This window comes from Sciurus vulgaris (genome assembly GCF_902686455.1).
Source record: "Sciurus vulgaris genome assembly, chromosome: 1".
In the NCBI taxonomy this organism is placed as follows: domain Eukaryota; kingdom Metazoa; phylum Chordata; class Mammalia; order Rodentia; family Sciuridae; genus Sciurus; species Sciurus vulgaris.
Window position 1 is genome coordinate 79847012 of NC_136461.1, and position 26951 is coordinate 79873962.

The 26951-nt window shown below is 35.8% G+C and overlaps 1 protein-coding gene across 6 annotated transcripts in view; it reads left to right on the top strand.

Annotated features, from left to right (window-relative positions):
* BTBD8 (BTB domain containing 8) overlaps positions 1-26951 on the top strand; it is a 101244-nt gene that overhangs the window by 22029 nt on the left and 52264 nt on the right. For all 6 annotated transcript variants that reach the window (XM_079144034.1, XM_079144038.1, XM_079144036.1 and 3 more), the window contains 2 exons: positions 2706-2823; positions 15039-15128. In XM_079144034.1, coding sequence (XP_079000160.1) covers positions 2706-2823; positions 15039-15128 — 208 coding nt within the window. The remainder of the gene's footprint in view (positions 1-2705; positions 2824-15038; positions 15129-26951) is intronic.

A 26951-nucleotide genomic window follows, 5' to 3' on the forward strand; every position in this document is an offset into this window, starting at 1 on the left:
TTTTATTATAAAAGAAATGGAGTGAGCCATTGAGGGTTTCATCCTGGGATGAACTATGATCTGAATTGCATTTTTAATGCAGTTTTGGAAGTTCTGTTAAAAATAGATTGTGGGATTCAAAAGTAAGAGAGCAGTTGAGAGATGCTGTGGCTTGGACTAAAGTACAGGAGTGAAGGTGTTGAGTAGTAGTTGGATTCTGGATCTCTTTTGATGGTAGAGCCAACATTAGCATTGTAATATGTATTTCAGGCTCAAAATTTATTTAGTGGGAATCCATCATGAGTGAATGAACCTTACCAGATGTACTAACTAAATAAAGTTTCTAGACTGTCAGAGTATGACATACAATTGTTAAAGGAAAACTTCAGACAAAGTAAATCTGAGTTTATTTGAACAAGAAATAGTTCATGAATCAGTCAGCTCAGAATCAGAAGAGGTTTAGAAGGGTCCACTGTACCACATGGGCAGTAGTATTTATAGACAGAACATGAAAGTAACATACAGAAATAGCTTGATGGGTTACAGATAGGCTTTTGCCTTAATGGACATGGTCTCATGTGTTGATTACCTGTGATTAGATGGCATTTCACTGCTTGCTTTTTCTCTCTTCCTCCGTCCCTACCTCCCTTTCCTTCCCTCCCCCCACCCCTTTCTTTCTCTTTCTTTTCTAATTCTGGGAATTGAACTCAGGGGTGTTTTACCACTGAACCACACTCCAGTCCTTTAAAAAAAATTTTTTTTTTTTTAAATTTTAAGACAGGGTCTCACTAAGTTGATCAGCTGACCTCAAACTTGGAATCCTGATGCCTTAGTCTCCCAAGTTGTTAGAATTATAGGGATAAGTCATTGTGCCTGACTTGCTGCTTCTGTTTGGTTAAGCTCTGACTGTTACCAAAAACATATACTCCTAAGTCAGGTTGCAGTTTATTATGTAAGATACAGTGTCAGGTCAAATGTTAACTTAGCACCGTGTAGTTTACACACACACACACACACACACGCACGCACACACACGCACTCATGCACACACAATGATATATAATGATGAGCCATGATATACAGTATAGCATTTTTTTTCTTTTTATGTATACATGTCTTATATTTCACTTCCTACTACCTAAATGATGACTCTTTTGAAGAAGAGGTTTTAAAAATACTTATTTTAATATAACTTATTTTTCTATAATTCTATACTTATTTTTCTATAACTCTTGTTTTCAGTACTAATCTCATGGTAGGTTCTATAATAACCATTGATTTCAGTTGAATTTCTATCACTTTACATATCAGTCTAGCCATATTGTCAAAAAGTAAGTTGTTTTGTCAGCTTTCCATCATTATAATGAAATACATGAGACAATTAACTTATAAAAAGAAAAGACTTATTTGGCTAACAATTTTGAAGGTTCGAGTTCAATATCAGGCAAATCAATTACTTTGGGCTGATGGATGTACCAGATGACAATGGTGGGAAGTACCTGTCAAAATAAACTGCTCACCTTATGGCCAGGAAGCAAAAGAGAAGGAGACCAGGATTCCACAAACCCCCTTCACAGACATATGCCCAGTGACTTAAAGAATTTCCACTTAGGGGAGAAAGGTACACTCATACACTGCTGGTGGGGCTGCAAATTAGTGCAGCCACTATGGAAAGCAGTGTGGAGATTCCTTAGAAAACTTGGAATGGAACCACCATTTGACCCAGCTATCCCACTCCTTGGCCTATACCCAAAGGACTTAAAATCTGCATACTACAGAAATACAGCCACATCAATGTTCATAGCTGCTCAATTCACAATAGCCAGACTGTGGAACCAACCTAGATGCCCTTCAATTGATGAGTGGATAAAGAAACTGTGGTATATATATACAATGGAATATTACTCAGCCATAAAGAATGATAAAATTATGACATTTGCAGGCAAATGGATGAAATTGGAGAATATCATGCTAAGTGAGATAGGCCGATCTCAAAAAGCCAAAGGACGAATGATATCACTGATAAGTGGAGGATGACACATAATGGGGGGGAGGGAAGGGTTAGAGTTAGGGTTAGGGAGGGGGGCAAGTATAGAGGAAGGAACTACTGTATAGAGGGTAAAGAGGGGTGGGAGGGGTGGGGGGAAGGGAAAAAATAACAGAATGAATCAAACAACATTGCTCTATGTAAATTTATGATTATACAAATGGTATGCCTTTACGCCATGTACAAACAGAGAAACAACATGTATCCCATTTGTTTACAATAAAAAAAAAAAAAAAAAAAAAAAAAAGAATTCCCACTTAGCCCCACCTCTTAAAGGTCTACAGCACTTCCAATAGCACCACCTTGGGGACCAAGCTTTTAACACATTGACTTTTGGAGAATGTTCAGCATTCAAATAGGGAATAGGAAGGAATTAAATAGTGGAAAGGAATATCAAAATGGAAAAAAAATCAGACTTTCATGAAGTAAATTCATTTTGGTGCATAATTTTGTGATGTTTATATGTGTATCTGTATTGAAAGATATTTATGTGTAAATGGGAATACATATGTCAAAGCAGAAAATGTAGATGATTTAAAATTTTTTATCTTGAATTTACCACAATTTTGGAAAATTAAGATAATTGTGTAAGAAAACTCTTGCTGATATTAGAAAACAAATTTGGGGGATATTTATAATATTAAAGAAACCCTTTGAGTCTTATTTTTCTCTCTTAAAGATCATTATGACTTGGAACCTGCATCTGAATTAGGAGAAGATTTGTTGAAGCTTTATGTGAAACATTATTGTCCAGATATTGATATTTATGTTGATGGAAGAAGGTTTAAAGCTCACAGGTAAGTAGACATGTGATTGATTAATTTGGTGCCTTGGTTGTGACATTGAAGTATAGAAGAATGTCTGTCTTTTTCTAACACAGTGGTTTTCAAGCTCTGCTCCATGTAGGCTAAGGGATTCCATAGTGAGTCCTCAGGGAGTCTCTGATAGGGGGAAATGTTGGGCATCAGACCTGGTTTTCTGCCTGCAGGATCATACATGCACATGTGGATCCACCCAAATGTGCATGTACACATTTCAGCCAGAGCAGATCTCTTATCTGTTTTTTGCCTTGGACATGAACTTGAGATTTCATTAGATTAAAATGTTCTGTTGCCTAAAATGGGTTTGAAAGCTGCTGTCACAAAAAATATAGTTCATGCAGTTTTTAATGTTATAAGAATTATAGTATTAAGAATGGTTATTTCGACATGAATGACATGTATTTTCTCTGAATGCATTTTAGCACAAATTCTGTAGTACAAAATAGAGGATGCTCATGAATAGCATTGATTAGGAGGTTTAATACTTCAGTGTACTTTTTAAAAACCCTTGTTCTGCTTTAAAACTGGGTTGCTCACATATTCTAGTCTTTCAGATTTCAAATTAAAGCTTGCTGCCTGTTTCAGTTAGGCTCTTTTGATTGCAAGTCACTAAAATCTGCTTAAAAGAAGAAAAAAAATTATAAGAAATTCAGATTACCAGTTGGAACTCAATATAAATAAGCATAACTGGGTCTCACTATTAGCTAGAATCAGAACCAGAAATCTGAAGAACCCAGACAGTATTCCTTCTATCTGTTTGTGTTTTAAATATGAATGTTAAGTTATTCTGATTCTCCTGAAGAGGAAGAACCCAACTATTCGCAATGACAAGATGCAATTTTCTAGGTTCAAGAATCCATACCCCTTAATGATATTAGCAGTAAGTTTAGATCACAGGAACCTACCATCTTAGAACTCATACTGTTTTTTTCAGTTAATTGACAGCGTACATTACCAAATTCTAGGATTAATAGTTCAAACCAGACTATTTACTATTCAGAATTTGACGTTTCCTCTCTGGGAATATGTAATTTATAAATCTATGTACATACATGGACACCTTTTTTCCTAATTCTTATGAAAACCACATTATGTATAGTAAAATATAAAATGTAATACGGGTTGACCAATATATTTTTTATATAAGTGTACCTTTCCTAAACCATAATGTGTATGTGTGTATGGTGTTTGTATGTGTGTGTATGTGTGTGTGTTTATCTCCTTTTTGCCAACATAATTTAGGATTTTATTTAGTTCTGTACCCAGATTTCTCTTGAGACCATATGGGCATCCTGCCAAAGTTCTGCTTATAAAACCCTAAAGTTATGCTGTCATACAGGGAAGGCAGGACCCTGTGACCATTTGCAATTTGTCCTCATTGTCTGTATTTGGACTTTCTCTTTGTGCTGCCTGAGAGTGAACTAACAGTACTGTGTTTTCGGAGCGGGGTCCATAATATTAGGTTTGTGTTGCAGGACAACACTTGCTCACATTTCTGTTTTGTTTTGTTTACCTAGCAGTGAAAAAGAAATTCATATTAATTAGAAAAGCAATTTCCTGAGGAGAGTTCTAAGATCTGACTTAAGTTTTCCTACTTTGTTGCTCTTATGTAGTTACAATAGCAAATTCTAAATCACAAGGTTACCTTTCTAGTTCATATTTGGGCATCTCTGTGTTTAGTGCATACTGATTTTATTATGTAGTTCAAGGAATATTAGAGCATAGTTCAGAAAATATGTATTGCTGTAAAGCCCGCATATTCTTCTAAAGCCCAACAATAGAACTTTTTAAAATACTTCTTGTTCTCGATGATCATTATCAGCATTTCTCATATGACTGCTTTAATTATTTTCAATTATATGAACTCATATATGGAAAGATCAATGCGAAATTTATGGTCTTAATTATATTCATTTTAGGTTTCAACATTTAAAACAGTTCAGTTTGCTAGTTTAATATGTTCAAATTGGTATGAAAACCTAGGAATTTACTCTTCTATTATGTTAAACTTTCTCTAATGTTCAAGTTGCTTACTCAAACAAATCCCTGATAATTCAATTCTTCCAAGATTGTCTTGCCAGTTGTACTGTCCTTCTTTACTTTAATCCTGACTTCAATACCTACAGCACTTTATGTACTTAAAGGCAATCTGATGCCATCACTTGTTTGTAGTGGTACCCTAAGCCAGATTGGTTAAGTGTGATTGGTTAAGTGAGTGTGAACTGTAGAGTTAATCTGCCTAGGGTTTTAATTCCAGCTTCACTATCATTAGTTGCTTGAATTTGGGCAAGCCATTTAGCTATCCATTCTGTCCTTTAGCATCCTCATCAAAGGTGGGAATTATATGAGTACTCATTTCATGGGGTAATTATGAGGATTACTTATTACATTTAAAACACTTTGAACAGCACCTGGCCCATAGTACTATATGTGTTAGCTGTCATCATTATTACAGTTGATAGGCCTTTGATACAAGCTTTTGTGCAGATAGTGGCAACAGCTTCCATGCCCATTACTTACATGGAACAAGCAGAGAAACATGGTTTGAATCACTTGCATTTATCCTTAGTCCAAAGAATAGTTTAGCAGTAGCCCTCTAAAGAAGACCACATTTTACCACACTTTTCTCCCTCTAAATAGGCCTTACCCTCTCTAAAATATAACTTCTTCATGCTTTCCTCCATCTTTGTCCTTGTCTGTCTCCAATACTTCTGCTCAAAGCAGAAATGAAGAGAGGTCTTTTTATTTAGAGGTTGGAGGATTATGATAAAAGAAGGATACCTTAGTTATTTTAGATTCCATTTATTAGTTGTGTTTCTACTTTTCTGAATATTCTGGGATACTACAGTACATTACCTCTTGTCATAGTCCTCTGTAACATTATCTTCCTACCTGAATTCCTGTCCTTTACCAAGGGAATACTATCAGGATAGAGTACATTTCTCTTTCTTTCTGTAATTCCTCCTGTCACCTTTAGTCTAACCCTAAGTACCTACCTGACCCATTGCATTGCTGATCTCCTATTTTATAGTGTAATTTGTTATTTTAATGTTTAATGAGACAAATTTAATCTGTGTTTTTAAGATAATTTGTTTGTTGCACTCTACATTCTGTAATTAAAATTCTTCTTATTGAAAAAGCAGGATAGTGATTCCTAATTTTAGCTTGGTGACATTCAAGATCTGATATTCTTTTCTTATCAGTGCCTAATATTGTACTATTAAACATTCACTCTTTGGGTTAAGATGTTGTTAAATCTCCCTTTATGATGTAGGTTTTTGTGAAAATTTAGCAAATCAACATAGTGTTTGAAGATCAATGCTGTAGTCTGGATCATGCCACTATCTGTATATCCTTGCGTACATTGACTGAAATTGTTTTCAGAAGTGGCAGAGCTTAGTAATTGTGAAGTCAGTTTGAGTTTGCATTCTATTTTCACTACTTAATAATTTGGGTAATTTACTTAATCTCTCTAGGTTTAAATGTATTTGTAAAAGAAATAATAATAGTAATTATAGCATAAGATGACTGTGAGGATTGAATCAGATAATGCATATAAAGTACTTAGCATACCTAATTGTGTCTGGCATATTGTAAGCTTTCAAAAGTATGTATTATGTGTTATAAGTATGTGTTAGATATCTGTAAGAGAGACATGATATTGCCTATTCTACTTTATCTTATATCAGGAGTCAACAAATGATGGCCTGAATGTGGTAAGTGGATTGTTTTTATATGAGATAGCAAAAAACAAAGAATATGCAACAGGGATCTGAAAAACCCCAAATATTTACAATCTGGCCCTTTGCAGGAAAAGGACCAGACATTCTGTACTCAGATTACGTCACAAAAGTTTTACTCTCTTTATAGAAGTTTGAACAAGAAATAATGTATAAACATATACTTTTGTGAGAAAGCTGAGGCTTTAATTAGCAAACCCACATGTAGAAAAAAAGATTGGGCTGGGTGCAGTGGCCACACCTGTAATCCCTGCAACTCTGGAGGCTGAGGAAGGATTATCTAGAGTTCAAACCCAGCCTCAGCAATCTAGCAAGGCCCTAATCAACTCGGAAAGACCCTGTCTCTAATAAAATATAAAAAAGGACTGGAGATGTGTTTTGGTTGTTAAGAGCCCCTGGGTTCAATCTCTGGTACCAAAACAAAACAAAAAACAAACAAACAAAAAACAAAGATTGATCTTATGATGAAAGATCTGTGAATGAATGCATATTTGTTTTTTAAGGTAGGATAAAATGTTATATAAAAACTGATTTTAAAATCCTGACTGATTAATTAAATATCAGTTCTAATTATGTTAGATAATAGGATATCCATTATACTTTACAGTTTAATTTAGGAAAGGCTAATCTAATGAAAGCCATAGTCAATGGATATCATAAAATTTTTAAGAGAAAATTAACTGTCCTTTTATAAAGTAACATTTTCCAAAATATTTGCAGAGGCAGGAAGTATAGCTCAATGGAAGAGTACTTGTCTAGTATGCACAAGGCTCTAGGTTCAATCCCCAGCACAGAAAAAAAATTTTCTTTTAATATTTGCTAAGAAGTGGGATGACTAATAGTGAGACAGCTCCAGAAAATTTAGATTCACTACTCTGGGTTTAATCTATATTCAGTTATGTTTAGCTAAAGCAAAACAAATATGTGTACACACACAACTCTTTGGACAAAAATATTTAAAAATTAGACCCAGTTTTAAAACAAAACAGCAGCTACAACAACAACAACAACAACAAAACAACAAAAATTCTCTTTTAGAGGCATTTCTGAGTAATCCAGGCCATTGTTCTGCCTGGAATAGTGAATCTAGTTCAGCTAACATTAGGAAGTACTAAAGAACAGCATACCTAAGCAACAGCAAGTAGGAAATTAGGGCATTCTGATAGAGCCAGAAGCAGCATTGTCAGTGGATATTAAATTTAATCAAAAGAGAAAATAGATTTTGACATGTAGGAAAATTAAAAGATTTAGCAAAGATTTTTAATATGACATGCCATCTATTGTTGAATTATTATTATTATTATTATTGTTGTTGTTGTTGTTGTTGTTGTTGTTATTTTACATGGGGCATGATCCAAATTATATATCTTTTCTGAGTTTCTATTTTTTTGCCAGAGATGATTTCATTGACTTTTCTCCTTATTAACTAGAAGTCCTTTTCTTTTTTTTTCTCATAATTTTTTTTTATTGTAAACAAAAGGGATGCATGTTGTTTCTCTATTTGTACATGGAGTCAAGGCATACCATTTGTGTAATCATAAATTTACATAGGGTAATGTTGTTTGATTCATTCTGTTATTTTTTTCCCTTCCCCCCACCCCTCCCACCCCTCTTTTCCCTCTATACAGTCTTCCTTCCTCCATTCTTACCACCCTCCTTATCCCTAACCCTAAACCTAACCCTAACCCTAACGCTAACCCCTCCCACCCCCCCATTATATGTCCTCATCCGCTTATCAGCGAGATCATTTGTCCTTTGGTTTTTTGAGATTGGCTTATCTCACTTAGCATGATATTCTCCAGTTTCATCCATTTGCCTGCAAATGCCATAATTTTATCATTCTTCATGGCGGAGTAATATTCCATTGTATATATATGCCACAGTTTCTTTATCCATTCATCAATTGAAGGGCATCTAGGTTGGTTCCACAATCTGGCTATGGTGAATTGAGCAGCAATGAACATTGATTTGGCTGTATCTCTGTAGTATGCTGATTTTAAGTCCTTTGGGTATAGGCCAAGGAGTGGGATAGCTGGGTCAAATGGTGTTTCCATTCCAAGCTTTCTGAGGAATCTCCATAGTGCTTTCCAGAGTAGCTGCACTAATTTGCAACCCCACCAGCAATGTATGAGTGTACCTTTTTCCCCACATCTTCGCCAACACCTATTGTTGCTTGTGTTCTTGATAATCGCCATTCTAATTGGAGTGAGGTGGAATCTTAGGGTAGTTTTGATTTGCATTTCTCTTATTACTAGAGATGTTGAACATTTTTTCATATATCTGTTGAATGCTTGTAGAGCTTCTTCTGTGAAGTGTTCATTTCCTTAGCCCATTTGTTGATTGGATTATTTGTATTCTTGGTGTCGAGTTTTTTGAGTTCTTTATAGATTCTGGAAATTAGTGCTCTATCTGAAGTATGAGTGGCAAAGATTTTCTCCCACTCTGTAGGCTCTCTCTTCACATTACTGATAGTTTCCTTTCCTGAGAGAAAGCTTTTTAGTTTGAATCTACCCAAGTTGTTGATTCTTGCTTTTATTTCTTGTGCTATGGGAGTCCAGTTAAGGAAGTCTGATCCTAAGCCAACAAGTTGAAGGTTTGGACCTACTTTTTCTTCTATAAGATGCAGGGTCTCTGGTCTGATTCCGAGGTCCTTGATCCATTTTGAGTTGAGTTTTGTGCAGGGTGAGAGATAGGGGTTTAATTTCATTCTGTTGCATATGGTTTTCCAGTTTTCCCAGCACCATTTGTTGAAGAGGCTATCTTTACTCCATTGATATTTTTGGCCCCTTTATCTAGTATGAGAAAATTGTATTTATTTGGATTTGTGTCCATGTCCTCTATTCTGTACCATTGATCTGCCTGTCTATTTTGGTACCAATACTACACCGTTTTTGTTACTATTGCTTTGTAATAGAGTTGAAGATCTGGTATTGAGATACCCCCTGCTTTGCTCTTTCTACTGAGGATTGCTTTAGCTATTCTGGGTTTTTTATTCTTCCAGATGAATTTTATAATTGCTTGCTCTATTTCTGTAAGGTACATCATTGGGATTTTAATTGGAATTGCATTGAATCTGTATAGCACTTTAGGTAGTATGGCCATATTGACAACCTATCCAAGAACATGGGAGATCTTTCCATCTTCTAAGGTTTTCTTTAATTTCTTTCTTTAGTGTTCTGTAGTTCTCATTGTAGAGGTCTTTCACCTCTTTTGTGAGATTGATTCCCAAGTATTTTATTTTTTTCGAGGCTATTGTGAATGGGGTAGTTTTCCTAATTTCTCTTTCTGAAGATTCATCACTTATGTATAAAAATGCATTGGATTTATGAGCATTGGTCTTGTAACCTGCTACTTTACTGAATTCACTTATGAGTTCTAAAAGTTTTCTTGTGGAATTTCCAGGTTCCTCTAAATATATAATCATGTCATCAGCGAACAGGTTGTTTGAGTTCTTCTTTTCCGATTCGTATCCCTTTAATTTCTTTGGTTTGTCTAATTGCTCTGGTTAGAGTTTCAAGGACGATGTTGAATAGAAGTGGTGAAAGAGGGCATCCCTGCCTTGTTCCAGTTTTTAGGGGGAATGCTTTCAGTTTTTCACCATTTAGAATGATATTGGCCATGGGCTTAGCATAGATGGCCTTTACAAATGTGAAGGAATGTTCCCACTACCCCAATTTTCTCTAGTGTTTTGAGCATGAAGGGATGCTGTATTTTATCCTGAGTTTCTATTTTAAGATCAGGGTATCTTCCTCATATATAAAATGGCTAACATGCTGTGTTTGTTCAAATCTTCTGAGAAGCAGCCACAAAGATGGGATTAAACTCAAAAGGAGTTTATTAAGGTAAATACATGCGAGAGAATATGAGGAGGAAACTAGAGAAGACTGAGAAAGTTACAAGACTGCAATACCAATCTGACCCTGAGTGAAGGAGAAAGGAAAGAAGTTACATCATAGACACAGTACAATTCCAGAGAAGATTTGGCAAGGCAGTTGAAAAAATTTCCAAGCCAAAGTCTTCAGAGAAATTCTTGCCTCCAGGAATAGATCTGCCTTTATTATCTCTTCTAGGCTTAGTCATTTGCAGGGAATAATTTCTGACTTTGGGACCAGTGTGGTTTTGGGTTCCAGAGTACTATAGCTGGGACCCTAGGTCAGTTTATGAAGTTTATAATCAGAGAGATGCATTCTTATAACTGCCTTATTGGTAAATTATGACATACTATATATTTATATATCTTTGCCACTTGTCATAGTCAGGTAAAATATGTAAATGGAAGGATAAAATTCTATTCATATTCTTCATAAGGAATTAATGATCACGTATGTACCAGATGCTATATTTAATGCTGAAAGTAAGATTCTCAAAAAAATAAAAAATGAGATACACAGTATGAAATGGATTGTATTTATTGAAATTCAACATTGTTAATATATTAGAAAAGACTGCTGTGAAAAAAGACCTGATAGGATATTCAATAAACTGTTAACATTGATTATTTCTATAGAGTGGAATTGAAGTAAACAAGGAAGCATGGAGAGTACTCAAAATTTTTACTTTATGAATATTCTGTATTGGAGTTTGATTACAGACATTTTATAATTTAAAATTTTCTTTTTAATTTGGCTTTCCATGCTTTAGGAAAGAATCGTACATTGCTTAATATTTAAAAATTTGTTCATATAGACTCAATAATACTCTAAAGAAACTATCTTTGGTTGGGCTGGGAATATAGCTAGGTGGTCAAATATTTGCCTAGAATGCATGAAGCCCTAGATTCAAATCCCAGCATGGCAATCAAATAATCAAAAATCTAGCGGCTGGGGTTGTAGCTCAGTGGTAGAGCATTTGCCTAGCACGTTATGAGGCACTGGGTTCAATCCTCATCACCACATAAAAATAAACAAATAAAATAAAGGCATTATGTCCATTTACAACTAAAAAAATTTTTTTAAATCTATCTTTGTCTTCTTATATAGAAAAATAAAAATTATATCAAACAGTTCATTAAATATTCACTTTATTATCAGGTTCTATTTTTCTTTTTCCTTGACTTACTCTAAGTTTAATGTGTACTGCTTTTTATTATTCTAAAGGTGAAACAATAATCACTGATAGGAAACTTTTTTCTTTTCTAAGATAAGCATTTAAAAACTAAGTATTTCCTTCTAAGCACTGCTTTAGATGCATCCTGCAAATTATGATATATATATTTTCATTTTCACTCAGCTAAGAGTATTTTCTAATCTTCCTTTTAATTTCTTTTTTACCAATGGATTGTCTAGAAGTGTGTTTAACTTCCAACTATTGGGGAATTTTCCACCTATTTCTCCATTATTAATTTCTAGTTTAATTCCATTGTGGTCATAGAATGTATTATATTTTCAGTTCACTTAACTTTATTGAGATGTGTTTGATAACCCAGTCCATCTTAGTAAATTTCAAGTCCTAAGTACTTGAAAAGATTATGTATTGTGCTGTGCTGGAGTGTAATGTTCTATAAATGTCAAATTGTTTGACACTATTGTTTAAGTCTTACAGACCTTTAATTAAATTTTTGTTACCTGTTCTATTAATTACTGAGAAGAATGTTGAAGTGTCCAAGCATAATTGTGAATTTGTCTGTCTATCCCTTCAGTTTCCTTCAGTTTTTGCTTCATGTATTTTGAAACTGTATTTGGTACATACATATTTGGGATGACAATTTCCTCATGATGAATTGAGCTCTTTTTAATTATGAAACATCTCTTTTTACCCCAGGTAATATCCCTTGTAAAGTCTACTTTGTTAATATAGCCACTTCTGCTTTTTTGTGATTGGTGTTTGTAAGTTTTATCTTTTTACATCCTTCACTTTTAACCTCTCTGTGTCTTTATATTTAAAATGGGTTTAAAATTAATTTCTTGCAATTATATCTTACCTTTTAAAACCCATTCTCATAATTTACCATTTATAGTAATGTAGTATTAATACATTTGCGCTGTCTACCATATTATTATTGGTTTTCATTTTTTCTTTGTTCTATTTTTGTCTTCTTTTCCTGCCTTTCTTTTGTATTAATTGAGATTTAAAACTCTTTTAAAATTTTAGTTTTTTTCTCCTCTTCCTCCTCCTCCCCCTCCTCCAGATTGAACGCAGAGTCACTCTACCACATCACCAACCTTTTTAAAATTTTGAGACAGGATCTCATTAAACTTCGTTCTAGTTAGCTTTTCTGTCACTGTGACCAAAATATCCAACTGAAACAACTTAGAGCAGGAAAAGTTTATTTGGGGCTCATGGTTTCAGAGGTCTCAGTTCACATATGGTTGGCTCCATTGCTCCAGGCCCACGATAAGGCAGCACATCATGGTGTAAGGGTCCCAGGGAGGAAAGCTGCTCATGGTGGGTTATGAAGCAGAGAGAGAGAGAAAGACAGACAGATAGACAGAGACAGAGACAGAGAGACACACATACACACAGTGGGGAGGGGCCACAGGAAGAGCAACCTTCCAGGGCCTGCCCCACAGTGACCCAGCCATGCCCCACCTGCCTACAATTACCACCAAGTCCATTCAAACTAGAATTATGAGGTCAGAGCTCTCATAATCTAATCATTTTACCTCAGGAATTCCTGCATTAATAGGAGCTTTTGGGGGACACCTTTTATCCATCCAAACCATAACAAAGTTGAATTTGCAATCCTCCTATCTTAGCCTCTTGAGTATCCAAGATTATAGGGATGTGCCACTATGCCTAGTTATTAAATTTCTGTTCTCATGTGTGTGTGCAATTTTTGCTTTTTTTCTTCACTTCTCCAGAATTTCTAATATACATTGTTATTGCTGTGTGCCTTTAACTAGTGTCACATGTCTTTATGTACAATGTTAGAATCTATTCCCTCTTCCTTCCTGTCATTTGTGCTATTTATATATTTTGTATAGAAGTCCTTTATTGAATAAGTGATTTGCAAATTTTTTTCCCAATTGATGACTTGCCTTTTTGGAGGCTGACCTTGAATTTGCTGTCCTCCTGTCTTTACTTCCCAAGTAGCTGGGATTATAGGTGTGCACCACCACATTGGACTCAATAATTTGATGCTGTAGATTATATTATTTTAATGCAAGTAAGATTTCCTTTTGCTTTGGGGTCATGGTTAGATTAGATATTGCTTGCTTTGTTCCCCTTAGGGATTGAGTTGATTCAAAACTGGACTTCTGGTTTAACAATAACATGTCTATTTCTTATTTGCTCTTCAGCCTAGGGTAAACCCAAATTCTAGGTTAGCTACCCAAACTACTCCTTGGGGTGTTTACCAATAGACCTTCATTCCCAGCCCTTTTTTTTTTTTTTAATCATGAGACAGGGTCTCACTATGTTATTTAGGGCCTCACTAAATTGCTGAGGCTGACTTTGAATTTGTAATCCTCCTGCCTCAGCCTCCAGTCCCTGGAATTACAGGCATGTGCCACCACACCCAACTCCCAAGTTCTTTGTCCCTTCCAGCCTTTGAAGATTGCCAGAAGCTATTCTTATCTTGTCAGCTTCCCAACCACTGCTTTTGTTTTTTGATTTGGCAATCACCACAGTGGAAGAAATTACTTCAGATGCTTGGGTCTCCTCTTCTGTCTTCTTTTATATAATTTGACTAACCACTATGGTAGTGTTCTGAGACTTTCAAATTGTGCTTTATTTTCTCGTGTGTGTGTGTTATACGTATTCTATCTTTTCTGTTTTCAACAGGATGAACAGTCTGAGACAATCTAGTAAATCATTGCTAGAAATGTCTTTCTCTTCTCCCTATTCTCCTAACTCTTCCATCCTCTACTGGGATATTTTCCTCTATATTTCATTTACTACCATGTTCCCAGCATCTAGAATAATGCCTAGCACAGAATAAAAGTCAGTGGATATTTGTTGGATTAAAGAATGAATGAATGAACATTTTATTTGAGAAGATAGAATGAAAATTGAAAATAATCTCTCCTGTCATTTTCTCAAACCTAAGATATAACCTTTCCTGAGCTTAATTTAGGTGAGTTATGAACTAGAACTTAGAACTTTTATAGTCGTAGCCTCTCTATTAATTAAAAAAAATCTTCAGATGACAAATAATTGCAATCTCTTTATTATTGCTGTTTCCTCAAGATGTTAAATAGTATCTTTGGTCTTTATTTCTCCATTATAGGAATTTGTTACTCTTAGTAATAGAAAAGGTTTTAATTATTATTTAAATTAAAGAGTTTCCAAGAGAAAAAAATCTAAAAGATAACAAGGGCATTGTAATTAATGTTTCGAACAAAACACTTAAGTATAAATATAAACTTTAATTTTTATTATAATAATCATAGAGTGAATACAAACAAGATAAAATAGATTGTGTGTTTTAAATAAAGATTAACAGTTTTATGGAAATTACATTTTACATAGTATGTAAATGTTTACCTGTGTTTTTCCCCCTCTTCCCTTTAGGGCCATTTTAAGTGCCAGATCCAGTTATTTTGCTGCAATGCTGAGTGGATGTTGGGCTGAAAGCTCTCAAGAATACATTACTCTTCAAGGGTAAGCATAATTTTTACAAGACAGCTTGACTATAAGTGATTGCAAATAATACTTCATACAAAGCAGTTATGAATCTGATTTCCTTGTATGATCAGTGAAATATTTCTCATGTAGTAGAATTCAACTAAGTAACATTTTCTGAAACAGGAGGTAGGAGAGAGCATTTAGTAACAGAAGTAGCATATTAATCTGCTCAGGCTTCTATAACAAAATTCCAAAACTGAGTGGCTTAAACAACAGAAATCTGTTTTCTCACAGTTCTGGGGTCTGAAGTAAAAAATGAAGGTGTCAGCGAGGTTGGTGTCTGACTAGGATAACCACTTTCTTGCTGTGTGCTTTTGTTCTGTGGTGTCTCTTTTAAGGATACTAATCCTCTTAGATCTAGGTTCCATACCTATGAGGCCCCGTCTCCAGATATAACCACACTGGGAATTTAGACTTCAACATATAAATTTAGGGGCATGTTCAGTCCATAACAGATAGTTTATGATTATGGAAGATTTAAAATGCCAGGCTGTAGAGTTTATTATCCTGTAGGTAAAAAGCATATATAAATGGATCTCTTGGTGATATTTTATCATCACTGTTGAAAAACAACTTAAAAGATATATGTATCCTACTGATAAGGTCTCTTTCTTTATGATCAATTTGAAATATCCATCGACTGTGGGAAGGGTAGCTAACAAAAGCTGGAGTCTCTAAGTATGGCAATCCTAAGAATAATCACTTTGGGTAATTTTGGAAACTTGTCCAGGGGCTATGTTTCATATATCTTAGACTTTATTTTTTAAACTGTCAATTTACTCTTAATTAGAACTGAATTAAAAATTCAAATAAAAAATAATACTAGTTTGACTCAGATGCAACTTTTTGGCATTTATTAAAAATGATATAAGTCTGTGTAGTGAGACAAAAGTCTAAAGAAGTATGATTATGGGATCTTATTCATCTGCAAAGGAAAGTAATTTATAGAGAGCACATGTTTGATTTTTTCCTAGAAAAAAATCTTAGTGTCTATCAGGTTAGTGACAATTTTAACTGTCTGTTACCTATTATGTTATATATTCTTTATTCCTTTATCCAAATAGATTCTGTCCTCAGCAGTAATAATGCTTGACAACAACACTTTGTATTTTCTGCATTTCGTCCATGTTTAGTATGCCCTTTAATTTTTAGAATCAGTCTTTGAGATAGAGAAGGTATATTAAAGTTAAGTGTCTACTCAAGTAGATAAGTGCTTATGTAGAATATAAATCACATATTTATTGATTATTAATTCAGAATTCATTTCACTGCAGTGGAATTCATCCAGTGCAGTGACTGCACTGAAGAAATTAAAAAGTTTTCCCATTGGCCTGTATTCTTAAGCTAGCTCAGAATACTCTTCTACACTGTTTAAATCAGCAACTTTCACATTTTGTCCCATAGAACCCTAAAGTTCCTGTTAAGTTCATTAGGGAATGTATGACATAGGGTTAGAATCTTAGGGGAAGAACATTTGGTAATGGGCTCCCCTTCAACTTTTGTCTGTTTTATATAATTGGTTTTTTTAAATGTTTTTTTTTCAGTTGTAGATGGACACAATACCTTCATTTTATTTATTTTTATGTAGTGCCTCCAACCACTTCATTTTATTTATTTATTTTTATGTAGTGATCCAACCCAGTGCCTCACACGTGCTGGGCAAGTGCTCTACCACTGAGCTAGAACCCCAGCCCTATTTTATATAATTGTTAACCTCTAAGTTTAACTGTAGGAATAAAGGCAACAAGAGTCTTTTCTTTTTCTTTCAGTTTTCCTTAATCACCCCTCATTAACTGACAGATTAAACATTCACATGCCCAGGCTTTTGAAGATGAGATCTTTTTACTAAGAGGTCAGTGATCAGGAAAGAAATAGTGTCATCAATCATTTGTCTCTACTCACTCACCTCTAACTTTCCATCTTTATGATAAATATTTCTTCTTATAATATGGCTTAACTACTGCTGACCAAATTTAGTAACTCATTCAAGGGAAGGCCAAATAGAAGTAGCCAAATTAGTTTCGAAGTATCATCTAAATAAGCAGACTATACCTTATATTAGTGCCAGCCATGACCAGGCTTGTGCTTCTTATAATATTTTCTTCTCACTTATGTGGCAAGCAAGGCTCTGCTCTTACTTACTGGGTCCTCTTGCCCAGCAGTGCTGTATTAGCAGTGGAGGCTCCTTCCTAATTGGTGTATTTATTCCTATTGCTAATGCACTGGAAAAGGTACATTTCTCTTTGGTTCAACTCATTTATCTTGTTTGATAAAGCAAGACTTTATAACACTAAAATAAAACATGAAAGTATTTCCTGATGGATATATGGTTTAATCTACATCATTTTATCATTACTCTCATCACAATACTATGCTATATTTTTTCCTTTCCTATTATATCACATATCAAACTGATTGTGCTCAGATTGCCATCTAAAATTTTATAAATATTGTGGCATATAAAGCCGTTGGAAGGCAAAAACAGATTGAGGAATTTTACCTTTCCCCCCAAAAATCACATCTTTTAGCAATTTTTTATATTGCAACAAAGTAATCTACAAAACCAGTTCAACTTTTTCCATTACCATATTATAAACCTGGGTAGATGTTTCTATGGGGAGTGTAGTGTAATAGAAAGATCATGAACTTTGATGTCCTTACAGGAAGTCCTATATCCAGCCCTAACTTCCTACATGACTTTAGGAGAATTCCTTAACTTTCTCAAGCCTCCTGAGGTTGTTGAAAGAATTGAGTGAAGTACAGTAACAAAAGAATCTGGTACAGTGCTTTATATATAGTATGTTATTATGATTTGTCTTTTTCTAATTTCTCTAGATTATATTATTCTAAAGAGAATGAAGTTCTAGTGAGGGCCATTTCCAGTACCAGCACCCAGTGACTACTTTGCATTAGCAGCAGCTTCTTTTGAAACTGTGTAGCTATTGCAAGTCTGCATATTTTCTACAAATAGAATTGAATGAAATTCTGTCTCTCCTTACAGAAAGAACCACAGTGTTTTTGATGTTGATTATTCAGAAATATATACATCATATGTTTTGAGAGGGATAGCTTTCAATAAACTGAGGTGGGCATATTAGAGTCCTGTTCCACCATGCCTTCCGAGTTGGGGAGTGGAAGAGGATAATTGGAAGAAAATTGTCCTGTTCTAAAGAGGAAGGGAATTTTTTTCCATATGCCATAATGTAAATGAAACCCATTTTTATAAATAGAAGTCTTCTTTACAGTGGTGGCCTGGGCTTCGGACCATAAATTTGGGTTTCCAATCTTCTTTACAAGATTTTGGGGATTATTCTGAGCCTTTAATATGATCTTTTGACATTTAAATCATATTTCTCTTCTGACTAAAACCTTTTCATGTCTTCTCATCACAAATACAATTAAATCCAAACTCTTCTGTGACCTACAAGACCCTATATGATACAGATGATACAGTCCTTGACTTTTCCCTTATTTTGTATTGTTCTTTCCCTTTTGGCCTCTCATCAAGTAAATTCATTCCTGCTTTAGGGCTTTTAAACTTACCATCCCCTCTACCTACAAGTTTTTACCCAGTATTTTGCATGGTTGGCTTTAAAAAAAAAAAAAAAATATATATATATATATATATATATATATATTTTAAATTTATCTTTATTGTAAACAAATGAGATGCATCCTGTTTCTCTGTTTGTACATGAAGTAGAGGCATACCATTTGTGTAATCATTCATTTACCTAGGGTAATAGTTTTTGATTCATTCTGTCATTTTTTCCTCCCCCCCACCCCTCTTTTCCCTCTATATAGTCCCTCCTTTGTCCATTCTTGCCTCCCTCCCACCCCCCCCAATTATGTGCCATAATCCCTTATCAGCGATATCATTCGTCCTTTGGTTTTTTGAGATTGGCTTATCTCACTTAGCATGATATTCTCCAATTTCATCCATTTGCCTACAAATGACATAATTTTATAATTTTTTATGGCTGAGTAGTATTCTGTTGTATATATATACCACAGGCTTTTTTCTTTTTTTTTTTCATTTTTTTAATTGTAAACAAATGAGATACATGTTGTTTCTCTGTTTGTACATGGAGTAAAGGCGTACCATTTGTGTAATCATAAATTTACATAGGGTAATGTTGTTTGATTCATTCTGTTATTTTTTCCCTTCCCCCCACCCCTCTTTTCCCTCTATACAATCCTTCCTCCATTCTTACCCCCGTCCTTAACCCTAACTCTAACTCTAAAAATAACCCCTTCCACCCCCCATTATGTGTCATCATCCACTTATCAGCGAGATCATTCGTCCTTTGGTTTTTTGAGATTGGCTTATCTCACTTAGCATGATATTCTCCAATTTCATCCATTTGCCTGCAAATGCCATAATTTTATCATTCTTTATGGCTGAGTAATATTTCATTATATATATATATACCACAGTTTCTTTATCCATTCATCAACTGAAGGGCATCTAGGTTGGTTCCACAATCTGGCTATTGTGAACTGAGCAGCTGTGAACCTTGATATGGCTGTATCTCTGTAGTATGCTGATTTTAAGTCCTTTGGGTACAGGCCAAGGAGTAGGATAGCTGGGTCAAATGGTGTTTCCATTCCAAGTTTTCTAAGGAATCTCCACATTGTTTTCCAGAGTGGCTGCACTAATTTGCAGCCCCACCAGCAATGCATGAGTGTACCTTTTCCCCCAAAATCCTCACCAACACATGTTGTTGCTTGTGTTCTTGATAATCGCCATTCTAATAGGTGTGAGATGGAATCTTAGGGTAGTTCTGATTTGCATTTCTCTTATTACTAGAGATGTTGAACATTTTTTCAGATATCTGTTGATTGCTTGTAGAGCTTCTTCTGTGAAGTGTCTGTTCATTTCCTTAGCCCATTTGTTGATTGGATTATTTGTATTCTTGGTGTCGAGTTTTTTGAGTTCTTTATAGATTCTGGAAATTAGCGCTCTATCTGAAGTATGAGTGGCAAAGATTTTCTCCCACTCTGTAGGCTCTCTCTTCACATTGCTGATAGTTTCTTTTGCTGAGAGAAAGCTTTTTAGTTTGAATCTACCCAAGTTGTTGATTCTTGCTTTAATTTCTTGTGCTATGGGAGTCCTGTGAAGGAAGTCTGATCCTAAGCCAACAAGTTGAAGATTTGAACCTACTTTTTCTTCTATAAGATGCAGGGTCTCTGGTCTGATTCCGAGGTCCTTGATCCATTTTGAGTTGAGTTTTGTGCAGGGTGAGAGATAGGGGTTTAATTTCATTCTGTTGCATATGGTTTTCCAGTTTTCCCAGCACCATTTGTTGAAGACGCTATCTTTTCTCCATTGCATATTTTTGGCCCCTTTATCTAGTATGAGAAAATTGTATTTATTTGGGTTTGTGTCCATGTCCTCTATTCTGTACCATTGATCTGCCTGTCTGTTTTTGTGCCAATACCATGCCGTTTTTGTTACTATTGCTTTGTAGTACAGTTGAAGTTCTGGTATTGCGATACTCCATTTCACTCTTCCTGCTAAGGATTGCTTTATCTATTCTGGGTTTCTCATTCTTCCAGATGAATTTCATAATTGCTTGCTCTATTTCTGTAAGGTATGTCATTGGGATTTTAATTGGAATTGCATTGAATCTGTATAGCACTTTTGGTAGTATGGCCATTTTGACAATATTAATTCTGCCTATCCAAGAACATGGGAGATCTTTCCATCTTCTAAGGTTTTCTTTAATTTCTTTCTTTAGTGTTCTGTAGTTCTCATTGTAGAGGTCTTTCACCTCTTTTGTGAGATTGATTCCCAAGTATTTTATTTTTTTCGATGCTATTGTGAATGGGGTAGTTTTCCTAACTTCTCTTTCTGAAGATTCATCACTTATGTATAAAAATGCATTGGATTTATGAGCATTGATCTTGTAACCTGCTACTTTACTGAATTCACTTATGAATTCTAAAAGTTTTCTGGTGGAATTTTCCAGTTCCTCTAAATATAGAATCATGTCATCAGCAAATAGGGATAGTTTGAGCTCTTCTTTTCCTATTCGTATCCCTTTAATTTCTTTGGTCTTTCCAATTGCTCTGGCTAGAGTTTCAAGGACAATGTTGAATAGAAGTGGTGAAAGAGGCATCCCTGCCTTCTTCCAGTTTTTAGGGGGAAATATTTTCATATTTTCACCGTTTAGAATGATATTAGCCATGGGCTTAGCATAGATGGCCTTCACAATGTTAAGGAATGTTCCCACTATCCCTATTTTTCTAGTGTTTTGAGCATGAAGGAATGCTGTAATTTATTGAATGCTTTTTTCTGCATCTATTGCAAAATCATGTGATTCTTGACTTTAAGTCTGTTGATATGGTGATTTACACTTATTGATTTCCGAATGTTGAACCACCCTTGCATCCCTGGGATAAAACCCACTTGATCGTGGTGCACTATCTTTTTAATATATTTTTGTATGCGATTTGCTAAGATTTTGTTGAGAATTTTTGCATCGATGTTCATTAAGGATATTGGTCTGAAATATTCTTTCCTCGATGTGTCTCTGGTTTAGGTATCAGGGTGATATTGGTTTCATAGAATGAGTTTGGGAGGGTTCCCTCCTCTTCTATTTCATGGAATACTTTGAGGAGTATTGGAATGAGCTCTTCTTTAAAGGTTTTGTAGAACTCAGCTGAGAACCCATGTGCTCCTGGACTTTTTTTTGTTGGTAGGCTTTTGATGACTTCTTCTATTTCATTACTTGAAATTGATCTATTTAAATTGTGTATGTCCTCCTGGTTCAGTTTAGGTAATTCATATTTCTCTAGAAAACTGTTGATGTCTTCAAGATTTTCTATTTTGTTGGAGTATAGATTTTCAAAATAGCTTCTAATTATGTTTTGTATTTCAATTCTGTCTGTTTTGATATTTCCTTGTTCATTCCGAATTTTAGTAATTTGAGTTTTCTCTCTCCTTCTTTTTCTTAGTTTGGCTAAGGGTTTATCAGTTTTGTGTATTTTTTCAAAGAACCAACTATTTATTTTGTCAATTTTTTCTATTGTTTCTTTTGTTTCAATTTATTGATTTCAGCTCTGATTTTTAACTATTTCCTGTCTTCTACTACTTTTGGTGTTACTCTGCTCTTCTTTTTCTAGGACTTTGAGCTGTAGTGTTAGGTCGTTTGTTGATTTTTTCTTCTTTTATTGAATGTGCTCCATGAAATAAATATTCCTCTAAGTACTGCTTTCACAGTGTCCCAGAGATTTAAATATGATGTATCTTTGTTTTCATTTGCCTCTAAAAATTTTTTAATTTCCCTCCTGATGTTATCCATTCATCATACAATAGCATATTATTTAATTTCCAGGTGTTGTAGTGGTTTCTGTTTTTTATTCTGTCATTTATTTCTAATTTCAATCCATTATGATCTGATAGAGTACAAGGTAGTATCTCTATCTTCTTGTATTTGCTAACAGTAGCTTTGTGACATAAAATACGGTCTATTTAGAGAAGTATCCATGTGCTGCGAAGAGAAGAAAGTGTATTCGCTCTTTGTTGAATGGTATATTCTATATTTGTCCATTAAGTCTAAATTAATGATTGTATTATTGAGATCTATGGTTTCTTTGTTCAGTTTTTGTTTGGAGGATCTGTCCAGTGGTAAGAGAGATGTGTTAAAGTCACCTAGTATTATTGTGTTGTGATCTATTTGATTTCTGGAATTGAGAAGGATTTGTTTGACGTACATGGATGAGCCAATGTTCAGGGCATAGATATTTGTGATTGTTATGTCTTGCTGATTTATGCTTCTCTTAAGCAGTATGAAATGTCCTTCTTTATCCCTTCTGACTAGTTTTGGCTTGAAGTCCACATTATCTGATATGAGGATGGATACTCCAACTTTTTTGCTGTGTCCATGTGCATGGTATGTTTTTTCCCATCCTTTCACCTTTAGTCTGTGGGAATCTTTTTCTATGAGATGAGTCTCTTGCAGGCAGCAAATTGTTGAATCTTTCTTTTTAATCCAATCTGCCAGTCTATGTCTTTTGATTGATGAATTCAGGCCATTAACATTCAGGGTTATTATTGAGATACGATTTGTATTCCCAGTCATTTGACTCATTTTTTTTTTTTTTTTTTTGACACGACTTGGTTTCTTCTTTATTTGGCTGTTCCTTAGGGTAGTCCCTCCTTTTGCTGATTTACATCGTTGTTTTTCATCTCTTCCTCATGGCATATTTTGCTGAGGATGTTCTGTAGTGCCAGCTTTCTTTTTGTAAATTCTTTTAGCTTTTGTTTATCATGGAAGGGTTTTATTTCGTCGTCAAATCTGAAGGTAAGTTTTGCTGGATATAAGATTCTGGTTGGCATCCTGTTTTCTTTCAGAGCTTGAAAAATGTTGTTCTAGGCCCTTCTAGCTCTAGGGTTTGGGTTGAAAAATCTGCTGATATCCATATTGGATCTCCCCTGAATGTAATTTGATTTTTTTCTCTCGCAGCCTTTAAAATTCTGTCTTTATTTTATATGTTAGGTATTTTCATTATAATGTGCCTTGGTGTGGGTCTATTGTAATTTTGTATATTTGGAGTCCTATAAGCCTCTTGTACTTGATTTTCCATTTCATTCTTCAGATTTGGGAAATTTTCTGGTATTATTTTATTGAATAGATTGTTCATTCCTTTGGTTTGTTTCTCTGTGCCTTCCTCTATCCCAATAATTCTTTTTTTTTTTAATTTTTTTGTAGCTGTAGATGGACAGCATGTCTTTATTTTGTTTATTTTCACGTGGTGCTGAGGATCAAACCAGTGCCTCACACGCGAGGGGTAAGCGCTCTGCCCCTGAGCCACAGCCCCAGCCCCCAATAATTATTAAATTTGGCCTTTTCATGATATCCCATAATTCTTGGAGATTATGTTCATGATTTCTTACCATCTTCTCTGTTTGGTCAACTTTGTTTCCAAGATTAAATATTTTGTCTTCAATGTCTGAGGTCTTCCAGGTGTTCTATCCTACTGGATATGCTTTCTATGGATTTCTTAATTTGGTTTATTGTTTCCTTCATTTCAAGGTTTTCTGTCTGGTTTTTTTTTTTTTTCAGTATCTCTTTTTATTGAAATGATCTTTTGCTTCCTGCATTTGCTCTTTTAACTGTTGAGTGGTGCGATCATTCAAAGCCTGCATTTGCTCTTTCATCTCATCATTTGCTTCTCTGATCATTTTAATTATGTCCATTCTGAACTCCCTTTCTGACATTTCTTCTGCCATGCTGTCATTGGATTTTATTGCTGTAGCATCTAGGTTTGTTTGGGACATTTTCTTCCCTTGTTTTCTCATATTGCTCAGGTATCTTCCCTTCTAGTAGTAAAACTCTGAGATATTGCATATTTCCTCTATTGACTAATATTGTCTCTGTAGATTTCCAATAACTCACCTCTTAGCCTTCAGTAGCCTGAAGTCTTGGAGGAACTTGGTAATGTGGTGCTCCACTAGGAAGCTGCCCCTCTAGGGGTGGTGGCCTTCAGGTGGGGTATATTCCCTGTCAGTGGGCAGAGTTGCCTCCACTTGTTGACTGATGGTCAGCCAAAGGGGGACTAGACTGCAGACTGGGGCACGTCTGATCTGGGACTGTGTCTCTGGTTCTACTGCCCTGGTGGGAAAGCCTTGCCCAGCAGGGAAGGTGGGGATGTTTCGCTGGACAGCTCTCCTCCAAGAAGTTCCCTTTGGTCCAGAACTACCACCTGGACTGGGCAGCCCTCCTCTGTGACATTCCCTGGGGTCCCAACCTACTGCCTGGGCTGGGGAACCTGGCCTTGCAAGTGACTCCCTGGCTGAGTGGCCCTCCTCTGCTACGTTCCCTGGGGACCAGAGCTACCGCCTGGACCTGAACCCTCACTCTGCATTGAAACCTCTTGCTATACGGCCCTCCTCTGCAATGCTCCTGGTTGACTGGGTTCACGGCTCCAGCAGGAGTCTCACTGGGCCACTCTACTCCATGAAGTTCCCTGTGTTTTGGGACTACTGCCCCATCCAGGGAGCTCTGAGTTGGTCCCAAGTCTGTCAATACCTCCTCTTCTTGACTCCTGGGTCCTGTCAAAGCTCCTCTAGTCTCCTCTGGGTGTCTCAGGAAGGGAGTTGCCCTTCCAGTGATGATGGCCACACCCTCAGGAATAATTCAAAATGCAATGCAGGCAGACTGGCTCCTCTGCTGGCTTGCTCTGCAATGACGCCTGACCTCGATGCAGGGGTAAGGAGGGGTTGCTCAGTGATGGTGTCCAACTTGGGCCCGGTGGTTGGGCGGGTTGGCTGCCCGCCGGCTAGCTCTGCAACGCATGCCGGTTGGGTGTCCGCTGGCTAGCTCCGCGACTGCAACCAACCAGTGATGGCGCCCAACCTCAGTCTATGGTTGGCTTCTTATGCTTGAAATCTTAGATCAAGTGTCATCTTCTCAGACTATCCCAGCTAAAGAAGTTACAGCTCAATTTCTCAGTTGCTCTCATATTATCCTTTTGTGTGATCTTCATGGTACTTGTCACTATTAAAGTTTCTTCTTTATATTTTTGTTTGCATGTTTATTGTCCTTGTCCTCTCCCTAGAATGTAAGCTTTATGTACCCCAAGGTCTAGAATAGAGGCTGTTATTCGGTAAATTGAGTGTGAATGGATGGACAGATGAATGAACAAAGGAATGAATGAATGAAATCCCTGTGTTATCTTAGCCCACACACATAGTCACCTGAAAATTTAGAAGCACAGAAATTGCATAGAGTAGGTACATGATTAGTCTCTATCTTAGATCTTTGTCCTCTCATTGGTTGTTAGTTTTTCTGATTTTGAGTACATGTAATGTTTTTCATCTCCTACAAGCTTTTCTCCTGATTACATTTTAGTTGGAATAATGCTTTAAATCTTTCCATTTAAATCATGGGCTAAAAATGTTCAACATCTCTAGTAATAAGAGAAATGCAAATCAAAACTACCCTAAGATTCCACCTCACCCCAATTAGAATGGCGATTATCAAGAACACAAGCAACAATAGGTGTTGGCGAGGATGTGGGGAAAAAGGTACACTCATACATTGCTGGTGGGGTTGCAAATTAGTGCAGCCACTCTGGAAAGCACTATGGAGATTCCTCAGAAAGCTTGGAATGGAAACACCATTTGACCCAGCTATCCCACTCCTCAGCCTATACCCAAAGGACTTAAAATCAGCATACTACAGAGATACAGCAACATCAATGTTCATTGCTTCTCAATTCACAATAGCCAGAGTGTGAAACCAACCTAGATGCCCTTCAGTTGATGAATGGATAAAGAAACTGTGGCAAATATACACAATGGAATATTACTCCGCCATGAAGAATGATAAAATTATGGCATTTGCAGGCAAATGGATGAAATTGGAGAATATCATGCTAAGTGAGATAAGCCAATCTCAAAAATCCAAAGGACGAATGATCTCGCTGATAAGCAGATGATGACATATAATGGGGGGGTGGGAGGGGTTAGCAGTAGAGTTAGGGTTAGGTTTAGGGTTAGGGTTAAGGAGGGGGCAAGAATGGAGGGAGGAAGGACTGTATAGAGGGAAAAGAGGGGTGGGAGGGTTGGGGGGAAGGAAAAAAATAACAGAAAGAATCAAACATTACCCTATGTAAATTTATGATTACACAAGGTATGCCTTGACTCCATGTACAAAGAGAGAAACAACATGTATCCCATTTGTTTACAATAAAAATAAATAAATAAATAAATCATGGGCTATTGAAGTAATTTGTTGTTTTTCTAGGTCATTGGCTCATGTCTTTATAAACCCTTTTAGGAAAATCACA